This window comes from Pelodiscus sinensis, chromosome 10, assembly GCF_049634645.1.
Source record: "Pelodiscus sinensis isolate JC-2024 chromosome 10, ASM4963464v1, whole genome shotgun sequence".
In the NCBI taxonomy this organism is placed as follows: Eukaryota; Metazoa; Chordata; order Testudines; family Trionychidae; genus Pelodiscus; species Pelodiscus sinensis.
In genome coordinates, this window is record NC_134720.1 from 805,055 (window position 1) to 824,081 (window position 19,027).

At 65.4% G+C, this 19,027-nt stretch overlaps 1 protein-coding gene across 2 annotated transcripts; it reads right to left on the reverse strand.

Annotated features, from left to right (window-relative positions):
• Positions 1 to 631: 631 nt before the first annotated feature.
• On the reverse strand, positions 632 to 18,729 carry RAB6B (RAB6B, member RAS oncogene family). Of its 2 annotated transcripts, XM_075937215.1 has the most exons (8): positions 18,418 to 18,624; positions 13,243 to 13,301; positions 11,149 to 11,202; positions 9,438 to 9,543; positions 8,164 to 8,275; positions 6,967 to 7,060; positions 5,274 to 5,340; positions 632 to 1,873 (listed from the first exon to the last, which is right to left on the reverse strand). In XM_075937215.1, exons 1-8 carry the CDS (start codon positions 18,485 to 18,487, stop codon positions 1,809 to 1,811), a joined length of 627 nt encoding a protein of 208 aa, XP_075793330.1. In that variant the 5' UTR covers positions 18,488 to 18,624; the 3' UTR covers positions 632 to 1,808. The 2 variants fall into 2 exon arrangements, with proteins under 2 accessions (XP_075793330.1, XP_075793329.1); XM_075937214.1 differs by lacking the exons at positions 632 to 1,873; positions 5,274 to 5,340 and adding an exon at positions 5,357 to 5,576 and having other exon boundaries at positions 18,418 to 18,729.
• Positions 18,730 to 19,027: the final 298 nt, after the last annotated feature.

Sequence of the window (19,027 nt, forward strand, 5' to 3'; positions counted from 1 at the left end):
TCAGGAAAAAGCCCTCTTGAGCAAATGCTTTTGTGCAAGAGGGCCAGTGTAGACAGCTGAGAACCGTTTTGTGCAAAAAAGCCCTGATGGCGAAAATGGCGATTGGGCCTTTCTTGCACCAAAACCGCATCTAGATTGGCACAGATGCTTTTCCACAACAAGTGCTTTTGTGAAGCAGCGGCCGTGCCAATCTAGACGCTCTTTTCCGCAAATGCATTGGCGGAATATCATGCCAGTCTAGACGTAGCCACTATGTTCCCTAATACAGCGCAATCAGGTATTGAAAAATACAGCGCACGCTTTTGCAGTGATCTACAGGAGCAGCCAAACGCAGGCTGCCATTTTGGAGCGGGACCGGTGGGTGGCCCCCAGGTACCGTGAACCCCACCTGAGGTACTGCCCATGCTCCAACAGGTGTGTCCCAACACGAATGGGATTTTTTAAAAAGAAGCCGTTCGCTCCGCAAGGGCAGATGCAAAATTGTGGCCGCTGCTAACTACCATGCTTGGAATCCCATGGGCTAGTCATGCTTGGTGAGGGATAGTCATAGGGGCTGTGTCTACATTGGCACCATCTTGCACCAAAGTGGCTGCTTTTGTGCAAAAACTTGCTGCCTGTCTACACTGGCGGGGAGTTCTTGTGCAAGAACAGTGACGTTCTGATGTGTGAAATCAGGGCTTCTTGTGCAAGAACTATGATGCTCCCGCTCAGGAATAAGCCTCTTGTGCAACTGTTCATGCGCAAGAGGCCAGTGTAGACAGGCAACATGAATTTCTTGCGCAAGAAAGCCCGATGGTTAAAATGGCCATGGGAGCTTCCTTGCAAAGAGAGCGTCTACACTGGCATGGATGCTCTTGTGCAAAGGCACGTGCCAGTGTAGCCGCTCTTTTGCACAAATATGTTAATGCAAGAACTCTTGTGTTAAAGCGTATTTGCGCAAGCTCATGCCAATGTAGACGTAGCCTGAGTGTTCCCGTAAATCTTTATAGCAGCTGTGACTCCTGTACCGTACTCTTGACAAAAAAGCCAGCAAAGTATTCAAGCACGATGCCCTACGCCGTTAGAGTCTAAAAACCCTTTCAAGCCGTTGCCAGCTAGCGCACTAGTTCTGCACCCCCGCCCCTCGCGCATGGCTTAAGCTTGTGAGCTGCCCAAGTGAGCCTTAGGGGGTGAGTACACTGTCTCGCCATGTGGGTGCTGGGGCGGTGCCCCAACCACATGAGCTAAGAGGGGTGTTACAGTGCCCACGAACCCACATTGCCCCGCTGCTCAGCTCCCTCTAACGCTATCTAGGGCGAGAACGGCAGTGCCAGCACAGCACATGCTGGGTTTGTACCTTCTACTTGTATCTTCTACTGTACAGGTGGCACTTTGTGTCCCCGCTCAGGGCCTGGTTTGCTACAGGCGTCACGGAACGTGGAAACTAGCTGGACTGTTGGCGTGTGGGGCGCTTTTTGGTACGTTTACAAATCTACAAAACCTCCCACCCTCCTGCCAAAGAACCAAGCCCCCTACATTTCAGCTGGCAAGAAGTCGTATACACATGATTCAACTTCCCTTTCTGGGGGGGACCTGTGGTTGGCAATTTTAATACAGTACAATAGCTTACAACCCCCCCCCCCCAATAGTACGGTTCAGTGACAGCTGGCAAGAGTGATGTGGTCCGAACAGCCCCGCCCAGCCCTCCCGTGAGACAAACAGCTCCTCCCCCTCGGCAACGCAACGTGTTTCGTTAGGAAGCTAACCAATAGGAAGCAACACAACAAGCGTGTGGTAGCAAATGGAGCTGACCAATCCCGCGCTCTGTATTAGCAAGAGCACCCGCCTTCACTGGCTGGCGGCTCCTGTGGCTTGTCCAACTTGATGTCAACCACTGCGGGAGGGAAGGCGGGTTAAGGAAGATGATGCTGCAGGAGGCAAACCTGTGCGCCCGCCACCCTGCTGTCCCGGGGTAGGGCTACAGGCCGCGTGCCGTGACAACCGTGCACAGTCAGGCGGCCACACCTCCCACGTGCTACCTCCGCCTACAGCCGCTGCTGTCCCGCCACACACAGCGCAGTGCTAGCAGTGTCTTACAGCTGGGGGGGGTGCCAGCCACACAGCTCTGCTGTACCCATCAAGCTCCCCCCCCACCTCCCCGGCTCAGGAGGGCGCCCCCCCCCCACACACACACTTGACGGGGCAGCCGAAAGCGCCCCCCCCCCAAGCCTTGCGCATGGCACCCAGTGGCAGCATGGAGCGGGGTGCAGGACACCGGATGCTAATTAGCGTCACACCTCGTCCTGGGAGCCGATGCCACGTCCCAGGAGGCAGTGTCTGCTGCCCAGTAACAGGGACAGGAGTCACTAGCTGCAAGCGGAGTGACCCGGCCTGGCTCCAGGCGTGATGGCCGGACCGTGTGCCTGGCAGGGCAGGGCGGGCGGATGGTTCTCACTGCCCCCCACGCCGGGGTTAGCTTTCCCTGGGGTGGGGGGAGGGTGAGGCTGCGGTGGAAGGGGCATGTACCGACCTGCGGCTGGAGTGAGGCGTTTCGGAGCCGGCCCTCCCCGGAGCCCACCCATGGCTGTGACTCCCACAGCGCCGCCCAGACAAGGGCAGGCTCGGCCCAGGCGTGGGCCCCTCGGTGCCACCTCCTGGGGGCGGGGGCAGAGCCCTGGCACTGCCGTGTCACAGCTGCCGGGCTGGCTGCTGCCCCACCCCGGCACCGGCCAACGCGCCTCCTGACCCGAGCGTGGAGACGAAACCAGCAACCCCCCCCCCAAGTGCATCTGGACCCCCCCCGGATTTTCCATTGCCCCCTTCACTGGCTGGGGGCTCCCCGTCGCCATCAGTAACCATGGCAACCGGGCCTCGCCCCGCTGGCCTAACATCCAGTCTGGGAGCAAGCACAGCCCAAGGGGCCCGTTCCCGCCCCAAGCCCAGTCTGCAGGGACAGGGAGGGGGGGACTTGCAGGACGGCTGTCTGCCCCGGGGCCTCACGCCGGCACCGACCTGACCCCGAGGCCAGCGCCCCACACTGTAGCCTAAGGGGGCCTACGCCAGGGCCGCTCTGTTGCCTCCCTGCCCCCTCCGCTCCCGGTCTCGGCCCACCCCTTCCCCACCGTCCCGTCAGCCTGAGCGTGGCACTCTAACCCGGCCCCAAAGGGGAGTAGTGCCCCTTTGACATCAACATCCCTTTACGGGGGGGGGCCCTAGGACTTGGGGCGTCACAGTCACAGCGCAGGGGCCCTTTGAACCCTCCCTCAGCCCAGGGCCTGCTCGCTCCCGTGGCTGTGTACTCAGCACCGCTGCTGCCCTCGCTCCATACCACTGACCAGCTGCGAGCGCGTGCAAACAGTGGCCGGGGCTGGCAGTGGGGGGGGGGGGGGGGGGGCACAGGTCCAGTGGGGACACCAGCTACTGTCCCCCCTGCACAGCGCCCTGTGGGACAATTGGCTGCCCCCCCCGCCCGGCCCCCGCGGAGTCACAGCTGCTGGGCTTCATTTACAGCCAGGGAACGGAAGCGACCTGAGCCCCCGAATCTGCTCCTGGGAGGGACGGTCACATGAGACTCGCGGCGTTAGCTCTCCCCTGCTGGGGGGGGGGGGGGGGGGGGCGACTCCCTAAAGGGCTGGTACAATGAAGCCTCTGAAAGCACAGGGCCCTGCCCCCGCCCAGGTGGGCAGCGGAGAGGCGCTGTACTGCCAGCTTTCTGAGACACACGGCCAGAGCTTTGGCTAGGCAGGCCCCTGCTGACTTCACTAAGGCTCGGCCCGACTCCTGTAGGGCTGCAGGGGACCGCGAGCGCTCCGCCAGGCTAGCCCCCTCCGTAAAGGCAAGGCCAAGTAAGCCGCGCGTACCCCCGCTGGCCTGGCTGTGCACCCCTGCTGCCAGGCACAAGCCCTGGAGTCCTGGCTCCGTAGCATTAGAAAGCTGCAGCCTCCCTCCTGGGCAACCGCCGTCTGCATCAGCGTCCCCTCTCCCAGCTCAGCGTCCTCGGTCACTCGACCCAGCCCAAGGAGTTCCTTGCGAGTCTCTCTCCGTTTGTGGTGACACTGGGATTGTGACAGGGGGGACCAGGCCCTGTGGTCCTGCCACACCTCACCCCAGAGAAGCCCTAAGTCCTCCAAGCAGGCTAGGGGGGCAGCAGAGGAAACAACCCCGCAGGGGCCAGGAAGCCCTTAGAAAAGGAGTTGGGGGCCCAAGCAACAGTCGGCTCTTCTTGAGACCTCGAGGTGTGCAGAGCGGGTGACTGGCTGGCAGAGAGAGCAGCACCATGGACAGTTCTTCGTGGCCAGCTAACCCAAGACTTCAGAGTGAGGGTACAGCCTCAAAGGGGCCCCCCAGAAGGCCGGGAGACGGGCCTGCGGCCGACGTGCACCGCGGAACGGTGGTTTCACTGCACGCAGGGTGAGTGCCATTCGGCCGGAGTTGCTGAAGAGGTTTTAACAGAAGATAGCGTGGGCAGACGCACTCAGTCAGGGGCGAGGGGAGGGGTGCGAGAGGGGAGAGCTGGGTGTGGCAGGGATGTTGTCTAAAAACACCAGGAGCGATCATGGAAACCGGTAAGATAGGGCAGGGGGAGGCCAAACAGCCCTCAGCCTCCACAGATGCACCGGTGTAGGATACAGGTCCTGCCCTCTGGAGTCTGAACCCTCTCAAGGGACCAGCTCCCCGTTTATGGAAGAGAACTCTCTCCCGCTCCCGATTAGCAGATAGCGGCTGCACGAGTAGCTGAGGGGGAGAACAAGCCGTTCTGGCACACACGGTGGCCCCTTGCACGAGTAAGTCCCCACCCACGGGAGGGAGGCGTTCACAGCCCACCCTGCCAGGGGTCGGGACAGAAACGAGCAAGAGATGCTGGTGGCGTTCGCTTCCGCCTGCTCTGTGAGGTGGGGGCTGCAGGAGAAATGGGTTCAGAGGCCCATGCGGGGCCTTTGCACAGAACTCTCACATGGGGGCTAGGGTGTGAGCTATGGGCTTGGAGCACACCCTGAGCTCACACAGCTCAAGAGTACCTAGGCTCCTGGCACACACACGTCCGTGCACATGGCACCCGGCAGGCTCCGAGCCTGCACTCATAAGGCAGTGCAAGGATGCCAGGGGGTCCGGGTACTGTGCTCTTTCAGCCCTCGCTGCAGCCCAGGGCAAGCTGGTTGCACTGGGGCGTGTTTCAGGGCAGGGCTGAGCACGAGCCTCAGTTTCCCCTGGGGACAACGTACTGACCTTTGAGATCGGTGGCTGACCAGTGCTATGGGAGAGCTAGGCAGTTTCATTTAAAAAAAAAAGGATACTTCCTTCTTTGCTCTTCTCTTGAATGCTCTCCATGCCGGGCAGGGCAGACGCGACCCGTCGGAACAGCTGGCGCAGGGTGGAGACGAGAGAGAGAAGGGATCTGTCACTGAGGGTCAGGGTTTGGATCCATAGCCATCATTTTCCAATCTGTATTTGATACGGCTGAGAACAGCAACGCTCGTGAAGTCCAATGCTGGTGAAGCAAGGCTGGGGGCTGAGAGATGTGTCCCTTCCACACGGGGGTCACCACCCAAGCCAATGGGCAAGGCCTTGTTCATGGGAGAAAACTCACACTGGTGTAACTAAATGGATTTAAAAATCGCTTTATACCAATTTATCTTAATCCAGTAAATAACGAGATTCAACTAACCCCATGCAAACACGAGTGAAACTGGTTTGAGTACAGCTACGCGATGGATCGGCATCAGTATAAAGGAGCAATTTAGTAATGTGAGCAGGGTCTGAACGAGTCCTCCCCGGACAGCTAGCTGGGAGGGGCAGAGACTTCAGGAGGAAACGCGATTTCCATGCCCAGAGAGCCAGCAGACTCGGGCCGGTGTGGGGCTACCAATCATTCTAGGACCGAACGCAGGGCAGTGCCAGCGGTTACCAACACTGTTGTCTTTCCTGTGTGACTAGAGCGGCGCCGGGCTGTGCTTAGCCAGTCCCAAACCCTCAGCTGAGAGGACCTCGTTAAGCTGGGGGCTCAAATGCCAGAGCCCTGTGAAAATAAGGGGGGGGCAGGCATCCCGGCCAGGAGGTGGGGCCTCTCCCTAGGGTCCCAGGTCTGAGTTAAGCTCCCCCCTGGCCCCCGTCGCTCAAAGTAAGTATGTAAACACGCTGCCCATGCTACAAACCTTTGGCTCGCTATGTGAAAAAACCGAATTTCTTCTCAGGTCATTTCTAAGGCGTCATTTACTTTAGAGGATTCGTTACAGGGGTGCGGCTCACATGGCCTTTGTGTATCCCCTCTCCGGGGTTTCCTACGTTAAGGGCCAGACGGGTTCTGTTAGACTGGGCTGTGATCCTCGCTGTAAGTTAGCAAACTTGCATCGGCTTTGCTGCTGCAGCTGTAGAGCAAAAGGCCAAGGCCAGTCCTTGGGTTTCTCCCTCCGCTCGTGCTGTGCTCCACTGTTCCCCGTCCATTTCGCTTTTCAGATCCTCAGTCAGGGCTCTAGATAGAGGCCCCGGGGCTTGTTCCCCAGAGGTGCGAGCGGGGACACACAGCCGGGTTTGCTCATTTGCTCTAGTGAGATATTTACACCCCCCTCCGGTCCTTGCTATTGGTTAGTGCAGGATGGTAGCACTTACGGCTCCGGCCAGGGCCCCTCTGCAGTCATAACAAAGTCCTGCTCAGCCCCCTATTGCGACGAGCAGCCGTCTGCGTGGGGCCCAACACGTGTGACCCCGGTGTTTTGCCTGCAAAAGCCCCTAGCGCCTTGCCGATCTGTCCCTCCAGAGGGCACCGGGAGGAATCTGCGTGCGCTCTCCGAGAAACGAACGCGGGGCAGAGGGGAAGGCGGGGGAGCATCCTGCTTGCTAAGCCAGCAGAGAGACAATCCTGCATCCTGGATGATTTTCAGTGGCCTCACTGCAGCCTTCGCCCACGGTGGAGACGTACCCCTGCCGCAGCGCCTGGCCGCCGGGCTGGGGATCGCGCGCCCGTTCTCGCTGGAGCAAGGCTGCCCTTACCTGTTTTACATTGTAGCCAGTCTTCGCACTGGTCTCGATGAACATGACGCTCAGGTCCTTGGCCCGCTGCTCTCCCTCTTCGATGGTGATCTGCCTGGGGGGGGGGGGGCAGAGGAGAAGGGGAAGCCGTAAGGGGCTGGGGAGGGGCAGTCTGGAGGAGAAAGGGGGAGAGAACTCCCGCTCTCCCCGGCCCGTTTCCTCGCCCCTCAGCGCGCAGCGTGTGGAGGCTGCAGGTCGATAAGCGACGGGCTCCTCCCACAGATGCTCCCACGGGTGGCTGGGCTGCCTGGCGGACAAAGCGCTCGCCAGAGGGTTTCAGCAGGAGGGAGAGTGGGGGAGCCAGGGGAGGCCCAGCCCGGTCTGATCCCGCTTTGAACATCTCCTGAGAGTGGGGCCTTATCTCAGCATCCGCAGCCAGGCGGGGCCTATTTCGTGGGCGGAGCTTGAAAGAGTCACACCAGGGCTCCCCTCCCCTGATGCGAGCCCAGCTGTGCGAGGGAGCAGGCCAGTCGTGCAAACCCCGTCTACTCTGTGCCCCTCGGAGCGGCCTCCGGGCTGGGAACCTGCCTTCTGCGCCCTGGGCACAGTGGTCACACGGATGCACCGGGCACAGGCCGCCCCGGGGGTTAATGGATACGGCGCTGGCCCCTGCCTACGCTGGGCTCAGGTAACAGGCTCCATCAGCGCTGAACCGCACTGGCCTCTGCTCGATTCCAGCCCAGCGCCTTGGAGCGGCGGCGGGCGCGAGTGACCACAGGGACGGATCCCCTCCTGCATGGCTGAGCGGTGGGAAAAGCAGCCTCTCCAGCCACGCCGGATCTCAGCTCCCACGCCAGGTACATCTACAGGGCCCTCGGACACCCGTGGGGCTCTCTGGTGGGGGCACCCGTGGGGCTCTCTGGTGGGGGCACCCTATTGGGGTCCTGCAGTTCTTGTGGCACGCCAGGCAGACCCCAAGCCCCCGGTGCCTGGGAAACCGAGGCACCCAAGTTCTGCCACCAGGCCGGCCAATCTGGCGCACTCAGTATTTCAGAGCCCTCCCTCCAGCCCCGGGTGGCACTCAGCTTGCAGGGCACCCCTGGCAGCGCGGTGACCGGGCACAGCCTTCCAGCCAGACCGGGTCTCTCTCGGCTACGGCAGGGCATCCGCTCGGGGGCTGCCGGCCTGCAAGGACCCCCGCCCCAGCTCCTCCCTTACCTCTTGTCTGCCAGGTCGGTCTTGTTGCCCACGAGCATAATGATGACGTCACTTCCCCTCTCTGTCCTGACATCGCCAATCCACTTGGCCGTCTGCTGGAAGGAGTTGAGGTCTGGGGGCGAGGAGACAGAACAGGGCAGGTGGCTGTGAGAAAGGGCTGGCGTCTGCCACGGGTTTACGCTGGGGCCATGGAGAAGAGAGCCGGATTCTGGGTCGCTCTGGACACGGGTGGGAATCCCCGGTGGCCCTCGGCAGCCGACCGCGCGACTGAGCAGCCTAGCGGGAACTCAGGCCCACACCTGGGCTCCTGGGTCCCGTTCGGATCACTCCACCTGGGAACGGTTCAGAGAAGGGCAGCTCAGGAGAGCCGGGGCAGGGACCAGCTTCCAGACACGCAGAGAGACTGGAGCAAGTCAGCTTCGAAATGGGACAAAGGCCTACGAAACGCCAAGCGGTGGGGAACGGGACTGCGGAAGTGGCCAACACAACGAGCAGCCCTGTGGCGCCTTGGAGACCAACACACACATACATATGTTATCAGGAGCTCTCGTGGGCTCAGCCCACGGCCCCAGATGACCTCGAGACGGACGTGTCCTTTACCCTTCCATGCAGTACAGACACCAGAGCTCGCCCCGTGAAACGAGCAGGCAGATTTACTGTGATCACGAGGAAGTGCTGTGTCACAGAAGAAGCAACCTGTGGAACTCACTGCCAGGGGATGCTGAGAAGGCCACAAGTCTAACGGGGCTCACAACGGCATTGAGTAAGCACGAGAAAGGGGTGCACCGATGGCTTGTGGCCCAGCGGGTCAGGGCTGGAACCCCGGCCTGACTGCCAGAAGCCAGGCATGCACGACAGCGAGGACCACTCCACATTCCCCCTGCTCCGTGCACTGCCCCGGAAGCTCCAGTCCAGGTCTCGGGGGGGAGACGGGATCCGGGGCGATACGGCATGGGGCTGCTCTTGGATTCTAGCCCCACAGCACAGTGCCCTTGGCCGGCTCCCCACCCGCAGTGCCAGGGACTGAACGCTGCCTAGCAGGCCAGCCCTGGCACGTTTCAGGGCGCCTCGGGAACCGGGGGAGGCAAAGTCACAGAGCTTGGCTGGACCTGTATGCAGCCCAAGTTCTAGAGAACTCGAGGCCCCGCGCTGGAGCCGACTCCGGCGCCCTGCCCTGTATTTCTCCCTTCTCAAACAGTGGCCCACATCTGCACCGGGCAGCAGCCACCCCAGCACCCAGCCTGCCCCCCCATGGGACGGAAAGCACCACTCACTCGTGATGTCATAGACCACCACGGCCACGGTGGAGTCACGAATGTAGCTGGGGATCAGGCTGCGGAACCTCTCCTGGCCCGCCGTGTCCCAGAGCTGCAGTCGGACCTGCCGAGAGACGAGCCATCAGCAGGCAGAAGAGCGAGGAAGGGGATTTGGGTGCTGAAGGCAGAACAGGAGAGGGGTTGGGGTGGAGCCCGGGGGAGATTAGTGCCAGTAAGACGCAAGCTGCCAGCTTCCCCCGGCTGCACTGGGGCCTGCTGGCGGGAGCTGCCCTTGATGCCCCCATACGAGGGCTGTGACTGCGCCAAGCACTTGTGTGGGGCAGGGCGAGAGCCCCGGCCATGGGGTGGAGGGAGCAGAAGGGCAGTGGCGATGGAGGGAGGAATGGGTGTGTGGGGCGGGGCGGGAGCCCTGGCCGTGGGGTGGAGGGTGCAGAAGGGCAGTGGCGATGGAGGGAGAAATGGGTGTGTGGGGCGGGGCGGGAGCCCTGGCCGTGGGGTGGAGGGAGCAGAAGGGCAGTGGCGATGGAGGGAGGAATGGGTGTGTGGGGCGGGGCGGGAGCCCTGGCCGTGGGGTGGAGGGTGCAGAAGGGCAGTGGCGATGGAGGGAGGAATGGGTGTGTGGGGCGGGGCGGGAGCCCTGGCCGTGGGGTGGAGGGCACAGAAGGGCAGTGGCGATGGAGGGAGGAATGGGTGTGTGGGGCGGGGCGGGAGCCCTGGCCGTGGAGTGGAGGGTGCAGAAGGGCAGTGGCGATGGAGGGAGGAATGGGTGTGTGGGGCGGGGCGGGAGCCCCGGCCGAGGGGTGGAGGGCACAGAAGGGCAGTGGCGATGGAGGCCTCTAGGCTCCATGTGCAGGGCTGGAACCAGCTGGGTCAGTGTGTCGAGCAGCCTGAGTCCCTGGGTGCAGCCGCATGGCTGGGGGCTGAGGCTGACCTGTATCGCCGGGGGCTTTGGCTCCTACGGCCACCCCACCCCAAGGGGCCCCCTGCCCAAGGGGGGCAAGGCCCCCCTGTGACGTAGTGGGGGTACCTGGCTGGTTTCTATGCTGCTGGCTCTGGGGTAACCCCCACTGGCTGCCGTGGGTACCACGACCCAGCAAAACAGGACGAGTCACTATGCAAACCAGTGGCCAGACACCCCCATGGAGAGGAACAAAGGAAGGTGGATGCTGCCCTGGCTGGGGGGGCAGGGCTGGAAGAGGTTAGTTAGTTGCTGTCTGGGAGCATGGAGGAGACAGCCTAGGGAAGGGGCTGGAGTTTAGGGGCCCAGTCTCCCCCATCTCAAGGGGGCCTGAGGCATCCTAGCCCAGCTCTGTAACCAGATTCCATCTGTGCTGTGCTGTATCCTGGAGAGGCAATAAACTTCCTCTATTCCACCGGCTGGTGCAGTCTGTTTGTGCCATTTCGGGGTGCAGGAGACGGGGGACCCCCAACGCGCCGTCACACCCCCTCACGCCCTTCCCACAGCGAGGTGCCCGCTCAGGCTGGGGCGGAGGCCAGTAGCAAAGCCGCCTGGGAGAAGTCACTGTGCATGGATGCAGGGGGAGGGGATGTCACCCCCCGAAGCGAGCAAGCCATCTGCAAGGTCAGCCATTGGCCGCTCGAGGCAAAGGGCGGGTCCAGCTGGGGCAGGACTGGGCGGCATGGAAGGGCCAGTAGCCAGGGGCTGCCCAGAGCTTCCTTCAGCGGCTCGGCGGCCTCTGCCACTTACTGTCCGGTCTTCCAGGTACATGGTTTTCGATAAGAAGTCGATTCCGATTGTAGCCTGTAGGAGCAGGAGACAGGATGTGAGAGAACATAAGAACAGCCATATTACATCAGAGCAATGGGCCAGCGCCCAGGGCCCTGCCTGCCGACCGTGGCCAAGGCCAGGTGCCCCAGAGGGAGTGAACAGAACCGGGGATCATCACGTGATTCCCTCCCCTGTTGCCCATTCCCAGCTCCTGACAACAGAGGCCAGGGACACCCTCCCTGCCCATCCTGCCTAATTCTTTTTTCAACCCTGTTATAGTCTTGGCCTTGACAACATCCTCTGGCAAGGAGTTCCACAGGTTGACTGTGTTTTGTTTGAAAATACACTTCCTTTTGTTTGTTTCTAACCGGCACCATTTCATCTGGTGACCCCTAGCTGAGGGCCGGATTAGGAAGTCCTTGGCACACACGGTATATTTGTGAGATGTTGCCGGCTCCGGGCGCTTTGCTAATCAGCTGGGTGACAGTTGAATCTCTCCTGGGTAGCCCCCAAGCGCTCAGCTTCCAGGGAACGCTGGACCCAGGGCATTGGAACAGCCTCTGGGGGGGATTCCTGCCTCTCCAAAGGGTTCAGGCTAAGCTAGCATGTGCCAGGGCTGCCCTCTCCTCTCCCAGCCCCTGGCTGAGCGCGTGCACCTGGACTCTTTCTTTAGGGAGGGTCTGCGCGCCGAAGAGAACAAACCCTTCTAGGGTACAGATCCAACGGGCCTCCCTCTGCGCTGTCCCCCACGCTGCTCCCCCTGGAATAGAACGGAGCCCCCCCGAGGTCCCCTTTGCCCAGGGCTTCATGTCAAAGTCCGGCCTAGTCTGGTCTGCAGTAAGCGCTCGGCTAAGCGCTCGGCGGTGAGCTGTCCATGGTACTGCCCTGGCCTGGCCTGTCACGCCGGCTGCCCGCCTGCTGCTGCAAAGGGGAACTGCCTGGCTCTGTTCCCCAGCTTCCTTTTGTATGGCCTTCCTGGCCCCTGATTGGCTGGTTCCCCTGCAGCTATTCTAGCCCACTTGGAGGACCTCTCTATAGCCCTTTCTGGGGCACAGCGTGGCAGGACCACAAGGAGTCCAGCAAGGGACCTAAGGGCTTGGTCTACCCCCTCACAGGGCATCAAGGTCTGACCCCTTGTGAGTGTTGGCCAATGTGGTACAGCCACTCCTCTCTCCATGCCAGCACCAAGGAGCCTTCACGAAGTGCACGCCCAGGGCAGCTCGCTCCCGCCCGTGGACGGAAAACGCCTCTGGCGGGGTCACGTGCAGACTGGGCAGCTCCGCTTGCACGTTCGCACGTGGGCTCCTCTGCAGCGGGACACGTGCTGTGATCAAACCATCCCCCTCAGCTGCACGACGCTTCATCTCTTTCCCCCGCGCCTGGGTCGAGGGCTGGCCCCTACCTCTGGGGAGGAGCAGACCCAGGAAAGGGGGGGACGCCAGCGAAAGGGGGAGGCTAGGCTGAGTTACATTTGCTTCAGGGGCTACAGGGGGATGTGCTGACCCCGACTGACACGGCTCCCCAGTGAAGCTAATCCAGGGCGGCTCTAGTGTACAAGGCAGCGCTCGGGCATGAGGAATTTCGTCCTGATTCCCCTCACGCTGGTGATCCCCCAGCCGGAGCCAACCCAGAGCTCAAAGCCAGCCTGTAAAAGTCCAGCTGCAACTGCAGGCGGGCGGGAATCCCATACAGGGCTCAGACTGACTCGGTCGCCCACAGGCGGCAGGGCACAGGTAAAGCCAGGAGCCGCCCAGGGGCACAGCATCCACCAGCGGAAAGCCCCCGGCAGCCAGCTTGCAACGCCCGTGCCCACTGCGCTGCCCTTTTGGGGGGCTAGGTGGGAGCCTCCCCCAGCCAACACTGCTGAGTCCCATTCATGCAGAGACTCGGCTGCAAACACGTAGGCGCCACGGAGAATAAAGGGCCCCTCAGTGTAGCCCTCGGTGCTGCACGAGGGGTCCCCAGGGGGCCGGAGACACGCCTGCGTGGAACGTGGCCGGGCCTGAGGGGACAGCCGCTGCGCTGGGGTTAGCGTCACTCCCGGCGCGGGCGGGCGAGGGAAATGGCTCTCACCTGGTAGGTGTTGTCAAAGCTGTCGTACATGAACCTTGTGATCAGGGACGTCTTCCCAACTGCGAGAGGAGAAGGAACAAGGGATCAGGGGGAAGCGTCCCACACAGGCCCGGCGCTTCTTGTAAAGGCCTCAGGCGAGAGGTGCACCCCTGCAGACCCCTGCAGCGAGCAGCCTGCCGACCGGCTGGGCCCCCGCAACGTCCCAGCACCGGGCGCCCTGTCGGCGTTCCTGTTTGCCCGACGTGAGCCGGGCCGAGGCCTGTGGAGAGCCCGTGAGTGCCGGTCACGCGCCCGAGAGACCTGCCAGGCCAACAGGGGCTCTGCGCTGCGTGCCCCCCCCCCACCAGAGCCAGCCCCAACACGCACCCCCCCACTGGCCAGAGGCAGCCCCAACGCGCGCCCCCCCCCACCGGCCAGAGCCGGTCCCAACGCGCGCCCCCCCCCACCGGCCAGAGCCGGCACCAACGCACGCCCCCCCCCACCGGCCAGAGCCGGCCCCAACGCGCGCCCCCCCCCCACCAGCCAGAGCCGGCCCCAACGCACGCCCCCCCCACTGGCCATAGCCGGCCCCAACGCGCGCCCCCCCCACTGGCCAGAGGCAGCCCCAACGCGCGCCCCCCCCCACCGGCCAGAGCCGGTCCCAACGCGCGCCCCCCCCCACCGGCCAGAGCCGGCACCAACGCACGCCCCCCCCACCGGCCAGAGCCGGCCCCAACGCGCGCCCCCCCCACCGGCCAGAGCCGGCACCAACGCACGCCCCCCCCACCGGCCAGAGCCAGCCCCAACGCGCGCCCCCCCCACCGGCCAGAGCCGGCCCCAATGCACGCCCCCCCCCACCGGCCAGAACCGTCCCCAACGTGCACCCCCCCCCCACCGGCCAGAGCTGGCACCAATGCGCGCCCATGGGCCAGAGGGTCGGGGAGAACAAACCGAAGCACCAGCGCTGGGATCTGCACCAGCAACAGTGATGTGCTGGCATGAAGGCTCAGAGCGCTCCTGCTCCCCTTGAACAGCCAGTCTGAGCCCTGCGTGGTCCCCTGGCCCGCCCTGGACGTGAGCAGGAGGCTCCTCCATGGGCGCCAAGCTCCCCCACACCTGCTCCTTCTGCAGCGGGAGGGAGGCCAAGGCGCAGAGCTTTGGGGAGCACATCAGGTTGCTGCCCATTCCCAGCACCTCCTGATTCACACCCCTTCTGGGGCCACCTCATTAACCTCCTGTGACGGCGTGTCGGGGTCCCCCGCCTCCTGCACCCCGTAGCAGCAAGAACCGACTCCCCCAGCCAGTAGAACAGAGGGAGTTTATTGCTTCTCCAGCATACAGCACAGCACAGATGGCATCTGGTTACAGGAACTGGGCTAGGAGGCCTCAGTGCCCCCCCTTGAGATGGGGGTGGCTGGGCCCTGCAATCCCAGCCCCCTCCCTAGCTCCTTCTCCCCTGCTTCCCAGACCGACACTAACTCTCCTCCAGCCCTGCCCCCCAGCCAGGGGCGGCATCCACCTTCCTTTGTTCCTCTCCCTGGGGGGTAGCTGGTTGGACAGGTTGAGAGACCCTGGCCTAGTGACTCATCCCCTGCCCTGCTGGGCCGTGCTGCAGCCAGCAGCCAGTGGGGGTCACCCACAGCCCCAGCATAGCAACCAGCAAGGTACCCCCACTACATCACACCTCCCCAGGGGTGGGCCCCCACGGCTGGCTGGCACATCGGAAGACGAGTGCTAGGTGACATGGGGGCGGGCCTATTTCTGACCCCTCATCCAATCACGCCTCTGGGCCGCGTGCACGGGCAGCGGGCACTAGACGGGTTCTCTGCGCCACGCGCCCCTCGAGCACAGCTCGCGCTCCCGGCCCTGTTGCGTCATTTGTTGCTCCCCAGGCCACTGCAGCTTGAGTGCAATGCCCCCTATGCTTCGGGGGAGGGGCCAGGCCTCAGCCCCACAGATAGCACACACTTACACCCCCCATCCCAGGAGCCGGGCTGGGCCTGCTTAGACCCCCCCGTCCCTGTACCCACAAACACCAGACACTTTCCACCCGCCACCGCCCAGGAGGCAGGGCCCTTGGCTCCATGAGGCTTGTTCAGCCCGGGCCCAGCGAGGCGGGGCCTGTGGAAGTAGCTGCAGGTGCCACACGTGCCCTCGGAGCCAACTTCGGCCTGCCCAGGCTGCCCTCCCCCGGCACGTCCTGGCGTCGGGGCGCTCGGCTCTGAGTGCTGCTCTGCAGAGGCCGTGTCTCACCGCCAGGACTTCTCCCCACTTGCCCCACGTTCGAGCCCCTCGGCCCCAAGCTGCCCCAGCCCCGCCCTGGCCCCTCGCCTGCCCCTGCTCCCATTCGCTCCCCTGACCCCCACCACATGCCTCACTGCAGCCGGGCCCCGCGGCCAGCCACATCCAGGTCCCAGCCACGCACACCCAGCTCTCTGTCCAGGCAACCCCCAATTCCTCCCAGGCCAGCCTGCGTCTCCCCACCTCATCCCTCGCCGTTCCCTAAACCCACAGCCCCCTGCCGCTTCCCCCAAAGCCACGTCCCCCTCCGCACAGCTCCTTGCTCAGCTTCTCCCAGGTCCTCCCCTGGTATCTGGCCTCTTGTCAGACCCACCCCAATCCCCGGCCCCAGTCTCCATTCCCGGCAGCCTGGGCCCCTCTCCCCAGCCCCCCTCCAGAGCCCCCAGAGGGAGCCTGGGGAGCAGGCCGCGGTGGGATGGGCGCCAGGGCTTCTGCCTCCATCCCCTGTAGCCTTAGAGCCCAGCCAGGCCCCGTAGCAGCATTTCGACACCACAGAAACGCTGCCCTGAGCCAGACCCCCGATGGACCCGCTCCCTCCGCACACCTGCTCCGCGCCCCAGCCCCGCACGCCCGGGCCCTGGCACCGAGAGGCCGCGTCTCCCGCCCGATCCCCACACCCGCAGAGCCCGGCTTCCCACTCCCCTGACAGCGCCGGGCAGCTGCCCCCAGGCGCCAAGCGCCCCTCGCTTTACCGGACAGGTCAGCGCGCCTGCCCCGCGGCCGCTCCCAGGCCCCGGGCTCCGGGCAGCACCACAGACAGCGGCAGCCGCCGCACAAGTGCCGGCAGGCGCCCGGGCGCAGGGTCCCGCTGTGCCCGGAGCACTCGGACGGGTGGGGAGCGGCCACAGGAGATGCCCGGGGCCCTGCCGCCGCCCCCGGCTCTCCCCCCGCCCCGGCGCAGCGGAGCGGGCGCTCGGCTCCTCTGCACGACCCGTGGGTCAGACCGATCCCCGCCGGCATGTCCCTGCCCTGGCGACAGCCCTCCACGTGGCGCGGGCGGGGCCCTTCCCCCTTGCTGTACCCTCCGGGGGCTGGACACCGCGCCCGTCCCTGAGCGCGCAGAGCCGGCCCCGCCTCGCCGCCTGCCACTGCCGCGGGTCCCCCGGCTCAGCCTGGCGCAGCTTCCGCACGCGCTGGCTGCCGGGGGCCGGGAGAGGAACGGGGGGGGGGTCACTCCTGCAAGACTCTGCAGGCCCCGATTCTGCAGGTCCTGGCGGGCCCGGCCCGGCTCTGTACATGGAATCCCGCCGGGGTCCCTCCAGCGAGCCGTCCCCGTTGGGAGTCCGGGGGAAACGCCAGTATCCGCCTCACAGCCCGCGGGGCGCTTCACGGGGGCGCGGAGGGAGCCAGGCAACGCCGGGCAGCGCGCACCGGCCACACGCAGCCCCCCGGCCCTGCTAGCAGGTGGGAAAGGGCCGCCCCACGGCACCGCCCGCAAGCGCTCACCCCTGCCCGCCGGCGCGCGTCAGGACGGGCCGCTGCCGGGGAGCCGGGCGGGGGGCAGGCGGCAGGGAGCCACAGGGCGCAGCGATGCGGCCCGAGGCCTGGGGAGGGGGCAGCGCAGAAGCACCTGCTAAGGGGTGGCGAGGAGCCGGCTGATTCCCGGCGCAGCCCAGCTGCCCGGCGGGCGAAGGAGGGGCGGGGAGCGCAGGGGAGCCCGGGGAGCGCTGCCGGAAAGGGGCGCACGCAGCTGCCCTCCCCCTCCCCTGGCCAAGGCCTCGGCGCTCCAGCTGCCTGTGCGGCTCCGCGCGGGAGAAGCCGCGTCCAGGACTCCAGCGGGTTTCCAAGCCCCTGGGAAGCGGCCACGGGCTCCAGGGCTGCGCCGGCCGTGGCTGACCCCCCCCCCCCCGACTTCCAAGCTGGAAGAAGTCAGGCCCGGGGCTGCCCAGACACCCCCGGGAGGCAGGCGAGCCGGGGCGGGGCAGCCCAGAGCCGGGAGCGAAAGGGGCAGACAGCGGCGCCGCGGCCAGGCGCGCTTGTTCCGAGGGGGAGACCTGAGCGACTGGACCCTGCATGTCCCGGTGCAGCCAGGGCCCCTCGCTCCGCGCCGCGTCCTCAGCCCGGCACCGAACGCTGCCCCCAAACCCGCCGAGCCCGGGGGCTCCTCGCTCCGCCCGGGCTGCTGGGGCAGCCGGTGCGCTCCAGGCCCCGCGGCGCGGTTCCCACGAGCCCCCCCCGCACCAGGGCAAACCCGGCTCAGCCTCCCCCGGGGAAGCGGCGCCGGGAGCCCGACGGGACACTGCGGAGCTGGGAGCCCGGCCGAGAGGGCCCGGGGCCGCTCGCAGCAGACTCCAGCCGGGACCCCGCGGAGCCCTCCGCGCCCCGGGCCAGGCGACTCCCGCTAGGCCGGCCCCGCCCCTCACGCGAGCCGGGCTGCACCGGGCGCTGCAGCCGAGGGATCGGGGGCTCCCAGCGCCAGCTCCCCCGGGCCCAGGGCCCCAGCCAAGACCCCTGGGACGCGAACGGCCGAGCGCCCCGGGTTCCACCTGCTCCCTCCCTCCGCTGGCCCCGCCGGGGCTGGAAGGCGGCAGGTGGCGAGCCGGGGACAGGAACAGGCCATTGCGGGGCCAGGTCTTGCTGCCCCCCCGCACCTGCCAGGGGGTTATAGCCCCGGGGGGGGGCGCGGCTCTGGCTCTGGCGAGCCTCAGGTTGCATCTCCCTCGTCCAGCCCCCGCCCGGCCGTGCCGGGAAAGCCAAGGGCCAGGCCCCCGAGCCAGTGCCCCGCCGCCCGGCCAGTGCTGTCGGGCCCAGCCACCTTCCAAGATAAAACGGGGCGAGGCCCCTGCTCCCGCCCCCCGGCCCGCTCCGGTTCACACGGTGCCGGCAGCGGCCCGAGCCGGCCAGGCCTTGGCACGGGCGGGGTGCGGGACTCCATCGCCCGGGGCCGGGACTCACCGCTCTGCTCGCCCAGGAAGACCAGCTTGAATTTCCGCAGCGGGTTGCCGAAGTCGCCTCCCGCGGACATGGTGCGGCCGGGCGGGGCCGGGCGCCGGAGTCGCTCCGAAGCGAGGGGGGATGCTGCGGGATCCGCTCCGGTCTCCGCTCCCCGCCCGGCGCCTGCGCCCTGCCTCGCCGGCCTGATGTCATGCGGGAGCGGCGCCAGCGCGGGGCGGGGGCTGCGGGCACGGCGGTGGGGGGAGGAAATCCCCCCCCCGTGGGAGAATCCAACCCGCCCCGCCCGCATGCCATAGGGGTGCGCCCCCCCCCCGGACCAGCACGGCCTGGGGCGGGCGGGACACCCCCCCAGCAAACAGCTGGTCTCGGTGGGGCTCTGCCCCTCCAATGAGCCTGGCTCGCCCCATGCAGGGCCCGACGCCAGGGCCCCTCCCGGTCCCTTCCAGTTCTGTCTCCTAGGGTTCTGTGCCTCTGGGGTGGAGCACGTCGTCTGGGCACCGCCCTGGGGACACCGCCCTGGGGACACCGGCTGGGCTTCTTGGATGTGGCCACGAGCCACCGCAACTCCGGGGGGATGTGCCCCGTGAGCGCAGGGCAGGCCCGTCACCGA